This window comes from Carex rostrata, chromosome 17 (assembly GCF_964058835.1).
Source record: "Carex rostrata chromosome 17, lpCarRost1.2, whole genome shotgun sequence".
NCBI classification, from domain to species: domain Eukaryota; kingdom Viridiplantae; phylum Streptophyta; class Magnoliopsida; order Poales; family Cyperaceae; genus Carex; species Carex rostrata.
In genome coordinates this window covers 1018442-1032663 of record NC_135934.1, presented here as the reverse complement: position 1 = coordinate 1032663, position 14222 = coordinate 1018442, and the positions used below count along the sequence as shown (strand labels likewise).

At 34.5% G+C, this 14222-nt stretch overlaps 2 protein-coding genes across 2 annotated transcripts in view; both read right to left on the bottom strand.

The window, feature by feature from the left end:
- The window catches only part of LOC144567934 (GDSL esterase/lipase At1g28590-like), a 42576-nt gene that overhangs the window by 8299 nt on the left and 20055 nt on the right, over nt 1-14222 (bottom strand). The gene's annotated exons all lie outside the window — the stretch shown is intronic.
- On the bottom strand, nt 295-2958 carry LOC144567936 (GDSL esterase/lipase At1g28600-like). Its single transcript, XM_078318133.1, has 5 exons — nt 2647-2958; nt 1546-1764; nt 1287-1435; nt 897-1176; nt 295-671 (listed from the first exon to the last, which is right to left on the bottom strand). Exons 1-5 carry the CDS (start codon nt 2891-2893, stop codon nt 445-447), a joined length of 1122 nt encoding a protein of 373 aa, XP_078174259.1. The 5' UTR covers nt 2894-2958; the 3' UTR covers nt 295-444.

Here is a 14222-nt window from a genome sequence, read left to right as displayed (position 1 = left end):
CCTCATTTGGAATTTTGGGCCTTATCAATAAAAAGTCCTAAAAATGGGAATAGGTTGGTTTTCTTTGCAAATAAAGGCCCATATAAATTTGCCCGTTTAGGCTTTTGCAGTGAAATTCCATTATCAAATATTTAGTAATGTCCATGCGTGATTTCTGGTATAATAATGGAATGGAGAAAGTATAGTTATAGTCTTATAGATAGTTCTAGCAAGTAATACATTGTTTAAGCATATTAAGATAGAAACATAATTGCACCGAGATAATTTAATTTTTATTTATCTTTATTCATTGAAAATAACTCGGATCGCACATTGGTTTTCATTTTCCTTAATTTGCTTAATTTGACAAATCTAACCGTGTCTTTCCATAAGGAGAGACATACTACTAGACTCTGATTTATTTTCTTTTACATCAAGATAACAGATTTAATGCCCTGATTAGACCTATTTTGTATGAGCACCAAGTATAGGTGGATCAGCATAGGGACCCTTTAACCAGCTAGTGGAAATATATCGGTAAGCGGCCTCGGTTAAGTGGATGCCATCCCAATTTACACGAGTTGATGGATTCTGGCATGTACTTACATGTGGCATGCCGCACAATTCAGTCAAGTTACAATTGTATTCACCTCCTTTTCCACAGCAAACTACAAGCGGTTTAGATGTAAATCCTGAAATAACAAAATTATAAACTCCTTAATTAAGACCATAAAAAGTGAATAAGACCTGTAGATTTCTCACTTTATTTTGGAATCGAACAATATTTATGTTTTTTTACGGAATATGCGATATCTCAAAACAGTCTAAATAGGTAAATATATGTTAGAATGGACAATAGTATTTTCTCCTTTTATGAGAAATTAAATTAAGATTGCTTAATCAAATTTGCAGCTTACCGTATCGTTCAGGAAACCTCACAAGATTGAGATAAGGTTTGTAATAATTTGCATAAATGATCTTTGCATGAGGATACTTGACCCGAAATTCTTGTATTGCCTCAATGAGGAGGGAGTTATGATATCTTGATAGTACGTTAAATCGTTTAATGCATCCAGTATTGTGATCATAGGAGGAGTTTTGTTCTTGGCTTTTGAAAATTGTGAGAAGCAGCGGGATGCAGCCCATTGGTATATTTCCTGGTACCACCACAGTCCTCGCACCTTGATCTAAAAGTTTCTGTTCAATGGAAACATATATCTATTCAGACAATTCAGTTATGCCAATTAGATAATATTAGAAGAAACTTATTTAAATGTTTCTATAATTTTATGTTGTCTTTAACAAACCTTAATTGTCCTTGCAATTGTCTGAACAATTGTTGAAGCATAAGATTTCAGTTGTGTCATACTCAACCGACTTACATACATGTTGATATAGTCGTTTCCTCCGATTTCTCCAACAATAAAAAGAGATCTACCAAAATAATCTCTGCAGCCTGCAAAACAGCGACATCATTTGCTAATAATCAATAAGTTCGACTATATGTATGAGGACATATGATTCAATATTTTACTAGACATGTAATGAGAGCTAGAGATTACACACCTTTTGTTGTTTGGCATAACGAAGGTTTCAAATTCTGAAACCATTGTAATTGAAAATCCAAGGAGGTGTTTAATGGCATTGCCAACGTTGTGATATTGTGCTGCTTGAAGAATGAAGGTTCAAGTGCTGTTGCACCTGCGACAGCAAAGTTTGCGCCTTGCCGAAAGCTTCCATTTTGTGACAAGTAGGGTTGAAGAAATGGTAGACCAAACTCCTCCGCTTTGCAATAGAAAAAAAATTACAGCTTTAATTTTCATAAATATGAAGAGCAGCAAATAGTTCTTCCATTTAATTTGTTTGGGTATATATTTGTATGATTAATACTATCACTTATTGTTATTGTTTCTTAAAAGCTATTTGATAAGGTACAGTCAAAGTTATCGTCATAGAAGGAAATATCGGTATCGGTATCGGGATCGGTCTCGTCCGATACCGATCCAGGATCAGTGTATCAGCCGATATCAATTGATTCGGATCGGAAAATCGGACTTTTTGGCCAGAAGCTTGTTTTACACAAAAAATAGGAAAAAATTGATAAAAAAAATAATTTGTCAATAATTTATGTTTAGATAAATGATTACAATCTAATAATCCACTAATACAATATAATACAAACATTAAAACTATAAACACACTCTTTCACTGCCAGAAACTATGTCGTGTTGGCTGGATCACTTCATTGTCTCCTCTATTTAATCATGTGTACACAATGGATGTGCATAGTTCATTATGTTTCAGCCGAATAATGACCAGTATCAGACCAGAATAGCAAAAATTGGACGAAAAACGCAGAATCCACAGTATCGGACCAATATCGGATCGGTCACGGCCGATACCTATATATATCAGCCGATAATTCCTATTATGGTTATCGTCACCAAAAATACCGAAAAGAGTCGAGGACTTGTCAAATATATATAATTATATCAGACAATGAAGTTTTTTATAGATATATCAAACATCTACAATAAACAAAGAAAAACTACTGGTGCAGTCTGGTAATCCTATATTGGATGGCCAACTTCATACATTCAATCTATATAGATGATCCAAAATGAGCTATATATAAACAGGATATAAAATGAGGCATAATATATATACCTAGAAAATCAACGATCAATCTTCCATCACTGCAGCGGTTAGAGGGATGATGAAAGAAAGTCTCTCCATAAGGCAGCTTGTCAGTATACACTGGAAATACAAGCTTCTTAGCCAATACATTTAAGTTACCAGTGTCAGTGTAGGAGTCACCAAAGCTAAATATTGAGTTGAATGTGTGAGATGGAGTTGCTTCGATTGGCCATAGAAACACAAGGAAGAAATAGATGATAAGAGCGTTGCGCTTCATTTGCGGTAGATTAGATTAGACACAAATGCTAAATTAACTAGAGGAAGAGATGTGGTGAAGTAAATATATATGAAGTGAGATCTAGCTAGCAGCCATAGAAAGTCGCTTTTACACAAATTCTTGAAGGTCTGACATTGCTATGTATATATTTTCCACTTTTCTTTTCGTCGCTGTGTGTGACTCAAAAGGTTGAAAGGCAACAGAAAATGACTAGCTGCAATAACAAAAAAGATTAAGATGTAATAATATAAATATGAAAAACTATATTCTAAAACCTTTGTTGGACAGGAAGCATGCAGTACTTGAACGGATGGAAGGGAAGAAAAAAAATATTTTAAACTGATTCTGTTTGATTGTATATGTAATAGGAATTTACAAAATTAATGAAAGTTTCTCAATCAACCAATGGTAATTTTTCAGTGCTTATATTTTATTACTGAGATTTCCAAAAGAGAAACGATAAGGATATGAACTCAAATCGTCTGCTCCCCGGGTGCAGGAAAATCCTGCCCCCTCTATTTCTGCAACTGGGATCGGTCACTGTTCATTTTTGAGTTGAGGGCCCAATAACAGTGACTCTGGAGGCAGAAATTTCCTGCCCCCAGGAGGGCAGATGATTCGGTCTCATAAGAATATAGTTGGTCGTGAGAAAACCTCAAGTTTAAGAGGAAAGAATAATCTTACAATGTACCAAATCTTAAAACAAATTCTCTATTATTGATCACAATTAATTTGTTGCTTTAATTAGTTTACATATCGCAAGAATATATATTGCTTTAATTTTTTGTTTTGGGTCAACTTACATAGCTGACATTTGTCAAAAGCAAAGTGGATACTTGTGAGGGCTGCAGCAAGGCAATTAAAATTGCCATAGTGAATTTTTAGCATATCTCCATTATTGAGATACCTTATATCCATAGGACTATATTAATTATTTAGATAATATCCGGAAACTTAGCAATTTTGTTTGATAATGGCTTCAATCTTTTTCTAGTTTTTCTATGAATTCCAAATATTACTTGCTTTTTTTTTTTTTTTCTAACTTTAGGCAGCCAAAATTAATTAATTTGTTTCACTACGAATGATTAGAACTTTTATATATACTACCAAACAGATCAATTATTGTTAAAAGTTCCTGCACACTTAGAACCATATATATAATTTGGTCCTAACTCTTAAGTGACTGTAATGTTAATTATCTTAAATATCATAAAGATATATTGGACTTTTATGTAAAAAAAACATTTTAAATAAAAAAGTTCTACTTCTAGTACTTTTGATTTTGTTTAATTTGTATATTTTTTTGAGAAGGGTTCAAATGCTTTCATTTTTTGTGCCTCCATCATGCTTTTATTTTTTAATTTTCAAATAACAAAAACTCTAAAGTATATATATATCAAATTAAAACCGTTAGATGTAACCTATATAATATTCTTTACATGGACATGAATAAATATTAATTTTTCGATTTTTGTTTTATATAAATCAATAAGTTGAAAAATCAACATCCAGAATTTATCAATATCGGTGTATTTTTGCAAACTCTTGATATTAATCAAAATAAAATCAAAATTTCGAAATCTTTTATGTGTGCATATTGAAAATGATATAGATCATATTTAATGGTTTTATTTTAACATGTAAATTTGAAATTTGAAATTATTTTAATTCTAAGAAGAAAAGCAAAATGACATTTGAACTCTCTATTTCTTTTCACAATAAAATCCTACAATCTAAGAACAATAACTTATTGTAACTAATATATCTATTTATCATATTCTAATTAATGAAATTTATAGAAAAATTGTAATAAAATATCAAAGTTTATAGTACCTTAGTGTAGAAATTTCCAACACAAAAGCAGGGATTCAATTTGAATTTGGTAAGATTAAATTTTTTTTTTGGAGTTTCCTTGGTTGGTTGTGAAGGAAGAGATAGAGAGATGTGGCAGAGAATAATAAAAAGAAAGGGAGGCGGTTAGATCAAAACAGAAAGGGGCAAGGTTTTATGTTTTTAATAGAAAGGGATTAAGCAGAGAGGTTGTTTTCACAGGAACCGGGAAGCAGTTGTTGAGAGAGTATGGGGTTGGTTTTTTTAGATCAACGTTACAGGCAAAACCGTATCTCTCCTTCTCCTTCTTATTAAGGAGCTTAATGTCTAGATTCTGCAAGGATCTTGAATTTTTTTTTTTTTGAATGATGCTCAGCTATTGAATTTTCAGATCGCACATAGATGAAATTTTCAAATTATGAGTTTCAACACTTAAGTATGCATTGGTCGCGCCGCATATGATCCCAGTGTTGCGTCGCATATGATCCCAGTGCCCATAGACCGCACACCGCACCCATGGAACGCGCCTCTGAACCACGCATGGCACCTGCGGACCGAACCTGTGTACCGCGCACCCTTTTTCCTTTTTTCTGCTGAAGGCGGGATTCAAACCCAGTTGAGTTCTATTGGTGCCAAAAATTTTACCACTACACTAGAGTTCACATTTGTTATCTTGTAGATAAATATAGTACTTAACTATTTTTCTCTACAAATTTGATTTAAATTATATCTCCTCCTTATTAAGGAACTTAATATTTTCTACTACATAATTTGCTCCCGTTGCTGTGCACGGACACGATTACTAGTCTTTGTTTATGTAGCATTTTATGTTGCGAGTTGGTAATTAAAGAGACAACTGTTTATAGTTCTGTTCAAAAAAAGGGTACATGCAGCCGGTCAAATCTGTCATGTGGTCCCTGATTTGTTTCCCTGTAGCGTACGAAAGGAACTTGACCTCATGATGAGTCATGATATGGAAATCTTTGTACGTATTCATCAAATTAACTAACAGAATCGGACATCAGACTGCACCGGCTTCAAAAATACGGCAATTTCGCTATTGATAAATACGAACCTGAGATAAGTCAAAGAATTACAAACGAGTGTTACATGTAACAATATTAACTTTGACAAGAACAAATAAACAAACAAATAACATTGAGGCAATTATTTAAAAAATACTGTACCTTTTAACAAAGAAAAGCTGATGTCAACCAACATGAGATTTGTTTTGTTTTCGTTTTGTTTTTTTCTTCAATTTACAGAACAAATTGAAAATAATTCTAAAAATTAAGTAAGAGAATTAATATTTGATCTAGTAACAAATGCACATGGTTTTCTATGTAGGAGATTATGTGCTCGGACTCTGAATGTGCCTAATTTTCTTGTTGTACTGATATAGATATGAGGGTGGTTCAAATGTCTCTATTTTTTGTGTTTTTATTATGTCTTCATTTTTAAAAATTTAAATAATTTAAAATTTAAATTATAAATGTCAAAATAAAACTATTAGATGTGATCTATGTTATTTTCTCTGTATGCTCATAAAATAATATCGCATTTCAATTTTGTTTTTATGTGAATTAATAAATTGAAAAATCAACGTTTAGAAATTATCTACATTAGTCCATTTTTTTGCAATCTCTCGAAGACAACCAAAACAAAGTTGAAATGTCGTAATATTTTACATGCGCATAGATAAAATAATGTAGATCATATCAACGGTTTTATTTTGACTTTTAAGTTTCAAATGTTTAGTTATTAAAGTTTTTAAAAATGGAGGCACCAAAAATGGAGGTATTTGAACTCTCCTTTATAGATATTTAGCAGAGAAAGTTAGCTTTTTTTTTTTTCTCTCTTCTGACAATTAGGTAAGTGCCCCCCATCAAACTCCCACTTCCCCCCTCCATCCCCCTCTATCCAACTCGGTTCTTATCACTTCTTGTTGTTAGTTTGTAATAATCTAGAAGTCAATAATACGATAAATTATCATAAAGCTTTGTTCATGAATTGAATGTTTATTTATATATCATTTTGTTGCCTTGAGTATTATTGAATTTATGGATCATTTCGAGTTCATGACTGAAATTGTGAAACTCCATAATATAGATGATATATACTCTTAAAAGGTCACTGACCAAGGTAATTAGCAGGAACACTAATTACCGCGATAAGGTTAGTATGTGGATTAAAAGATGGTTAAGTTTTACAAACCACCTGACACGAGATGTCATTTTAATCACAGAGATACATGTTCTAGGAACATGGTATTTGACAGACCCCGAATGAAACATTAAATAGAATTGTGTTCGTGTCATTTATGTTTTCATTCAGTGTCACGTTCTACAGTATGAGGTATTTATCGTTCCCACTGAGAAATATGTATGTGTGAATGTTATCCACCGCTGTCCGTAAAAAGCAGTCATAACGGTAGCTTTTCCATATGTATAGCTTAGCTGAGGAAGTGATAGTTTACCAAGAATACTATTTGTCCCTCGTATCTCTATACGAGCTATAGCATCACTGGGCCCCTTGGTAGAGTTAGATTATCTGCTAGCGGTATAATTACAAGAGTAATTATATTTGATAATCTGCTCAAGATCAAGAAAAGATCTAATAGCTATCAGACAGAAGAACAGACACAAGTAAATAGTTTACTTGATCGTGATATTGTACAGTACAGCATCATCTGTGTAATTGGATGGTCATGATGTGTTGCCAGACGCCACCCATGATTATAGAAGTTAAAACAGTTTTAACTCTATTTACCAACATAACACAGATCCTATTGGGTCACACCATATAGGAGCTACTCGGAGAATCTTACTGATTAATTATAAATTGATTATAATTAATATTAAGATGGTTATAATTAATTATACATGTTATAATTAAATTATAAATGTTATGTAAAAATAACAAGCAAAAACATTGGTTAATTTATAAACGTGTGTGTCACGTTGTATAAAAGTTAACCGGTTAATTTATAAATGTGCATGACACGTTGTATAAATTACCGAAACAACAAACCGCAAGAAAAATATATATATAATTGTTCAGAATAATTATACGAATATTATTTGTGTTCGGGCCGAGGGCATTCGGGTCTTTTCAGATTCGTCCTTATCCGCATGACATGTCATTGATCCTATCCAGATGACATGTCATCAATCCTATCCACAAGGGCAAAATGGTCATTTCACACCTATGCCACCTTGCATGTGTAGAAACATGGAGAAGAGTGTGGAAGGATGTGGAAGGGGTATTTTGGTCATTTCACATATAAAAGGATGAGGTGTCAATGGCATACCTTGTAAATAGGCCGAACTTGGAGGGCATTTTGGTCTTTTGCAACCGACCCTAAACACTATAAATAGGGGTGGAGGGGTAGAGAGAAAATAACTAATTCATTCGTACCGGTTTCGTATCGAAACGGATCGGTATTTTCTCTCTTTCTCGGTTTCTCTCCCAAATAGTGTTTCGGTTGAGAAAAGAAAGTTATACGTAGTTGACGTATAATCTTGCGGGTTGTTGTGGAGTATATTTACGGGATCGATGAATAGTGTTTTACCGAATTTAGCGGTATGTCAGTTTTGCATATTGATGAAACTGAGCAACCGAAAATTCGTGTTTATGGGTTTTCGTCTTTTCCTCGTGAATAGTGTTTTTGCAGAATTCCGCGGTTTACCGTATTTCTGGCAGAAGAAACAAACCGCTCTCTGGTTAGTCCTGGTGGATAACTGATAGAGGTATCACACGTGTGATACTCTGAGTCGATTCCTTCCCTGGTGAGGCTCTACTCGCTCGGTCTGCATTCCAACTGTGATTTGAAAACAAGGTATAAATATGCTATATTAATCTATTTAATTGGTAAGTAGATTAAAGTTTTAGAAATCAATCATGGAGTAGATCTGTAAAAGGATTAAATTGGGTTTTGATGCCAAAGGAATACTGAAGGTGGACCGCCTTGGAAAGTTTCCTGACATACCCAGTTTAATCCTGAGCTTAAGTTGGCCATAGAAATTTTTGTTCTACGGTCATTCCGCAACTTAAGCCTAAACAGGTTTTGGTTAGCACCGCGTGAACCCCAACAGTGGTATCAGAGCACAAGGCTCTCCCGCTGATTGATTTTCTAAAAGTTATAACTTATGCAAATTAAGTGCATATACCGCATATCAGTTTAATTCTTACATTTGCAGCTTAAGTCCAAAACCGATTAGAAATGAGATTTTCTTGGATCGGTTCTACCGACTAAGAAAGTTAAATTAGATTTAAGTTTTCTTTATGCTTTCTTATGAAATGTAAACTTTTACATTTCTTGGATCGGTTTTCCGACCGAGAAAGATAAAATAGGATTTTATGCTTTCTTTATGTTTTCGTTTTCAAAACTTTCAACTGCATTTGAGTATATCTAAGAATGTGATGAAGCAATAAAGTACCCAAGTAAGAACTGCTAATCTCCACCCGTAAACGACAAGGTTAATGACAAGAAAAGTCTCGGCTTTTCGTCTAACCCTCGTTTACGTGTCCTGATAGCTGGCCCAAAGGGGACTTTGTCACGTTACCAAATTACTCTATGCTTTTGAAATGGCAAAATTTAGTGTAAGTTTTTCGCCTTTTTCGAAAACCTTCGGATAAGTAAAGTTCATTGAAGAATGTGATGAAGCAATAAAGTACCTGAGTAAGAGCTGTCATTTCCACACAAGAAAGAGATGGTTCTGTCTAGGAAAGATTGAGTCTAGCGGTCCTTGTGACCCTGATCTTTCCTGGGAGCCCCTTTCACGTGTCCTAATGGATGGCCCAAAAGGAACTTTGTCACGTTACCAAATTGCTTTATGGACCGAAAAAAATATCTGATTTTAAAACATATAAATTGTTTATGTGCTTTAAATGGTATAAATAAGAACTGAGCATAGCTGCAAAATAAAGAATTGGTAACTGATAGATTATATACCCGACTTGGTCCCGTATATAAGTAAATTAGATTTACAGCTTAGAGTAAATTAGATTTACTGCTTTAAAATGAAAAATGGGTAAAACTAGATTTACCGTCTTTCCAAGGAACCGTGAAAGAAAATTTTCTTTGAAGAAAAATACGAATGTGGGATCACATTTGACATTGTTTCTTTCTGACTTCCTTTCCACGACTGCTTGCTGAAGCATATGAAAGAGGTCTTTTAGAAAAATGTAAATGAGATCATATTCACTATTCTTTCTGTCTGACTTCCTTTCCACGACTGCTTACTGAAGCATATGAAAGAGGTCTCTCAGGAAGATAGAAATTGAATGTATTTTTCTGACAAGCAACTTTCACGTCTGTAACGCTGACCAAGGTCAACATTACGAACTGAAAGAAATATACGTGACTCGGTCACATATATAGGTAAATCAGATTTACTGCTATCATATAAAAACGTATAGATTAGATTTACCGTTTTTTATAAGAATCCATATAAACTACCTCTACAAGATAGACGGTAGCTAAAGTCAGTTACAAGAACTGACTGCTTAACAAAGCTAAGCGTATCAAAGAGGTACTGATAAGAACATAAACTAATGGAGATCACATTTCGTATTCAAGACTTCCTTTCCACGACTGCTTAATGAAGCATATGAAAGAGGTCGTTATAAAGATACGAATAGAATCACATTTAGTCATTCTTACATATGCTAAGAAAAGAAAGTAATGGGGATCACATTCGATATTTTAGACGTCCTTTCCACGACTGCTTAATGAAGCATATGAAAGAGGTCGCTATAAAGATACGAATAGAATCACATTAATCGTTCTTTCTGACATAAGATAAGAAAAGAAATGGAGATCACATTCAGTATTCAAGACTTCCTTTCCATAATTGCTTAATGAAGCATATGAAAGAAGTCGCTATAAAGATACGAATAAAATCACATTAGTCGTTCTTTCTGACATACCCCTTTGGATATTGCTAGCACTGTTAAGCATAAACACCAACCCATTAAATATTAAGTAGTATGCCCTTCCCACTCTATCCTCCTCACATCATTGTTCATTGGTTGTATGATTGAAACCTACTCAGTAGGCATCGCCTTTTACCTTTGGTGGTCGTGTTCGGGTTCACGCGGTGCTAACCGGAACCCGTTTTAGGCTTAAGTTGCGGAATGACCGTAGAACAAAAATTTCTACGGCCAACTTAAGCTCAAGATTAAACGGGGTATGTCAGGAAACTTTCCAAGGCGGTCCACCTTCAGTATTCCTTTGGCATCAAAACCCAATTTAATCCTTTTACAGATCTACTCCATGATTGATTTCTAAAACTTTAATCTACTTACAAATTAAATAGATTAATATAACATATTTATACCTTGTTTCCAAATCACAGTTGGAATGCAGACCGAGCGAGTAGAGCCTCACCAGGGAAGGAATCGACTCGGAGTATCACACGTGTGATACCTCTATCGGTTATCCACCAGGACTAACCGGAGAGCGGTTTATTTCTTCTGCCAGAAATACCGTAAACCGCGGAATTCTGCAAAAACACTATTCACAAGGAAAAGACGAAAACCCGTAAACACGAATTTTCGATTGCTCAGTTTCATCAATATGCAAAACTGACATACCGCTAAATTCGGTAAAACACTATTCATCGATCCCGTAAATATTCTCCACAACAACCCGCAAGATTATACGTCAACTACGTATAACTTTCTTTTCTCAACCGAAACACTATTTGGGAGAGAAACCGAGAAAGAGAGAAAATACCGATTCGTTTCTGCACGAAAAGATACATGTGAATGTGCATATGTATATATGTGAATATATCTTTCTCTCTCTACCCCTCCACCCCTATTTATAGTGTTTAGATTCGGTTGCAAAAGACCAAAATGCCCTCCAAGTTCGGCCTATTTACAAGATATGCCATTGACACCTCATCCTTTTATATGTGAAATGACCAAAATACCCCTTCCACACCCTTCCACATTCTTCTCCATGCTTCTACACATGCAAGGTGGCATAGGTGTGAAATGACCATTTTGCCCTTGTGGATAGGATTGATGACATGTCATCTGGATAGGATCAATGACGTGTCATGCGGATAAGCACGAATCTGAAAAGACCCGAATGCCCTCGGCCCGAACACAAATAATATTCGTATAATTATTCTGAACAATTATATATATATTTTTCTTTCGGTTATTTGTTTCGGTATCGATGACGTGTCATGCGGATAAGGACGAATCTGAAAAGACTCGAATGCCCTCGGCCCGAACACAAATAATATTCGTATAATTATTCTGAATAATTATATATATTTTTCTTGCGGTTATTTGTTGTTTCGATAATTTATACAATGTGTCCTGCACATTTATAAATTAACCGGTTAACTTTTATACAACGTGTCATACACGTTTATAAATTAACCAATGTTTTTGCTTGTTATTTTTACATAACATTTATAATTTAATTATAACACGTATAATTAATTATAACCATCTTAATATTAATTATAATCAATTTATAATTAATCAGTAAGATTCTCCGAGTAGCTCCTATATGGTGTGACCCAATAGGATCTGTGTTATGTTGGTAAACAGAGTTAAAACTGTTTTAACTTCTGTTAGTCATGGGTGGCATCTGGCAACACATCATGACCATCCAATTACACAGATGATGCTGTACTGTACAATATCACGATCCAGTACTGTACAATATCACGATCCAGTAAACAATTTACTTGTGTCTGTTCTTCTGTCTCATAGCTATCAGATTAGTTTCAAGGTAGATGTGTGTCATCCTTGCTAACTTAATCTTTTCTTGATCTTGAGCAGATTATCAAATATAATTACTCTTGTAATTATACCGCTAGCAGATAATCTTACTCTATCAAGGGGCCCAGTGATGCTATAGCTCGTATAGAGATACGAGGGACAAATAGTATTCTTGGTAAACTATCACTTCCTCAGCTAAGCTATACATATGGAAAAGCTACCGTTATGACTGCTTTTTACGGACAGCGGTGGATAACAATCACACATACATATTTCTCAGTGGGAACGATAAATACCTCATACTGTAGAACGTGACACTGAATGAAAACATAAATGACACGAACACAATTCTATTTAATGTTTTATTCGGGGTCTGTCAAATACCATGTTTCTAAAACATGTATCTATGTGATTAAAATGACATCTCGTGTCAGGTGGTTTGTAAAACTTAACCATCTTTTAATCCACATACTAACCTTATCACGGTAATTAGTATTCCTGCTAATTACCTTGGTCAGTGACCTTTTAAGAGTATATATCATCTATATTATGGAGTTTCACAATTTCAGTCATGAACTCGAAATGATCCATAAATTCAATAATACTCAAGGCAACAAAATGCTATATAAATAAACATTCAATTCATGAACAAAGCTTTATGATAAATTATCGTATTATTGACTTCTAGATTATTACAAACTAACAGGTCGAGGGTTATATGAGACATCACAAAACAAAATAGAGTGAGGTTACTTACTGATGATTTCTAAAAGAGTTTTAGGCTCGGGGCAAAGTCTTCGTTAAATACATGTGATGTTTTAACGAAACTAAGAATCACAAAGAGTTGTGATTAGCAAGTTTGCTTACCTAAGATAAGTGATAGCCATGATATGCATACACTGCCTTGGTTATTGGTGAAAATATGGATCTTGGTCCTACTGCAAACGGGAATAGAACAAATTTGCAGTGGGAGTTTTATTATTGAATAAAACATTACATGAACAAAGCTAAAAATCTTTACTTTAAACGTTGTAGAAATATGGCTAAAGAAACGTCTTTCTCTTTACGCTACCTACTCGAAAAGGTAGACATACGTGAGAAAAAGGAATATATCCTAAATACACCGGTCCCTGCTTAAATAGTAGAGAGCAGCTCTGTCAGTACTCACACGCTTCGTATGACAAGTGATGATGAGAAACTGGAGAAGCTTAATTGTCCATTGAGCCACGAGTTGGCCACGGAAGTTATCCTGAACTCATTTCCTCCCAGCTATTCGGAGTTCATTGTGAACTCCCATAAGCAAGAGTTGGATAGCTTGCAGGAGCTCCAAGGGATGCTGAGGATCACTGATAAAGACATTGAGAATAGCTCTCATGTCCTCATGATCCAAGAAGGTAGGAGGAAGATCAAGAAAGCAAAAGGGAAAAACGGTGATTAAGTACAAAGGCAAAGGGAAGTTGGTTCCGGGAACGAACTCTCCCAAGATAAATGTTTCTGCTAACTCTGACTGCTATTTTAGCAATAGCAAAGGTCACTGGAAGAGAAACTGCCCGGAGTATCTTGGAGATATGAAGTTTGAGAATGTCTCAAAAGTCTCAGTCTCAAGTATTTATGTTATTGAAATTAATGTTGCGACCTCTCTTAATGATTGGGTACTGGATACCGAATCATGTGCTCATATTTGCACGAATATGCACGCACTAAGAGGAAGTTACGCAATAAGGAAGTACAACTCCAAGTTGGAAACGGAGCA

Coding starts and splice junctions, on each gene's coding strand:
- LOC144567936 (XM_078318133.1), bottom strand. CDS start 2,893: ATGAAGCGCAACGCTCTTATCATCTATTTCTTCCTTGTGTTTCTATGG. Junction 1,765..2,646: donor ATTGATCGTTGATTTTCTAG/GTATATATATTA, acceptor TCTATTGCAAAG/CGGAGGAGTTTGGTCTACCA. Junction 672..896: donor GAGGTTTCCTGAACGATACG/GTAAGCTGCAAA, acceptor TTGTTATTTCAG/GATTTACATCTAAACCGCTT.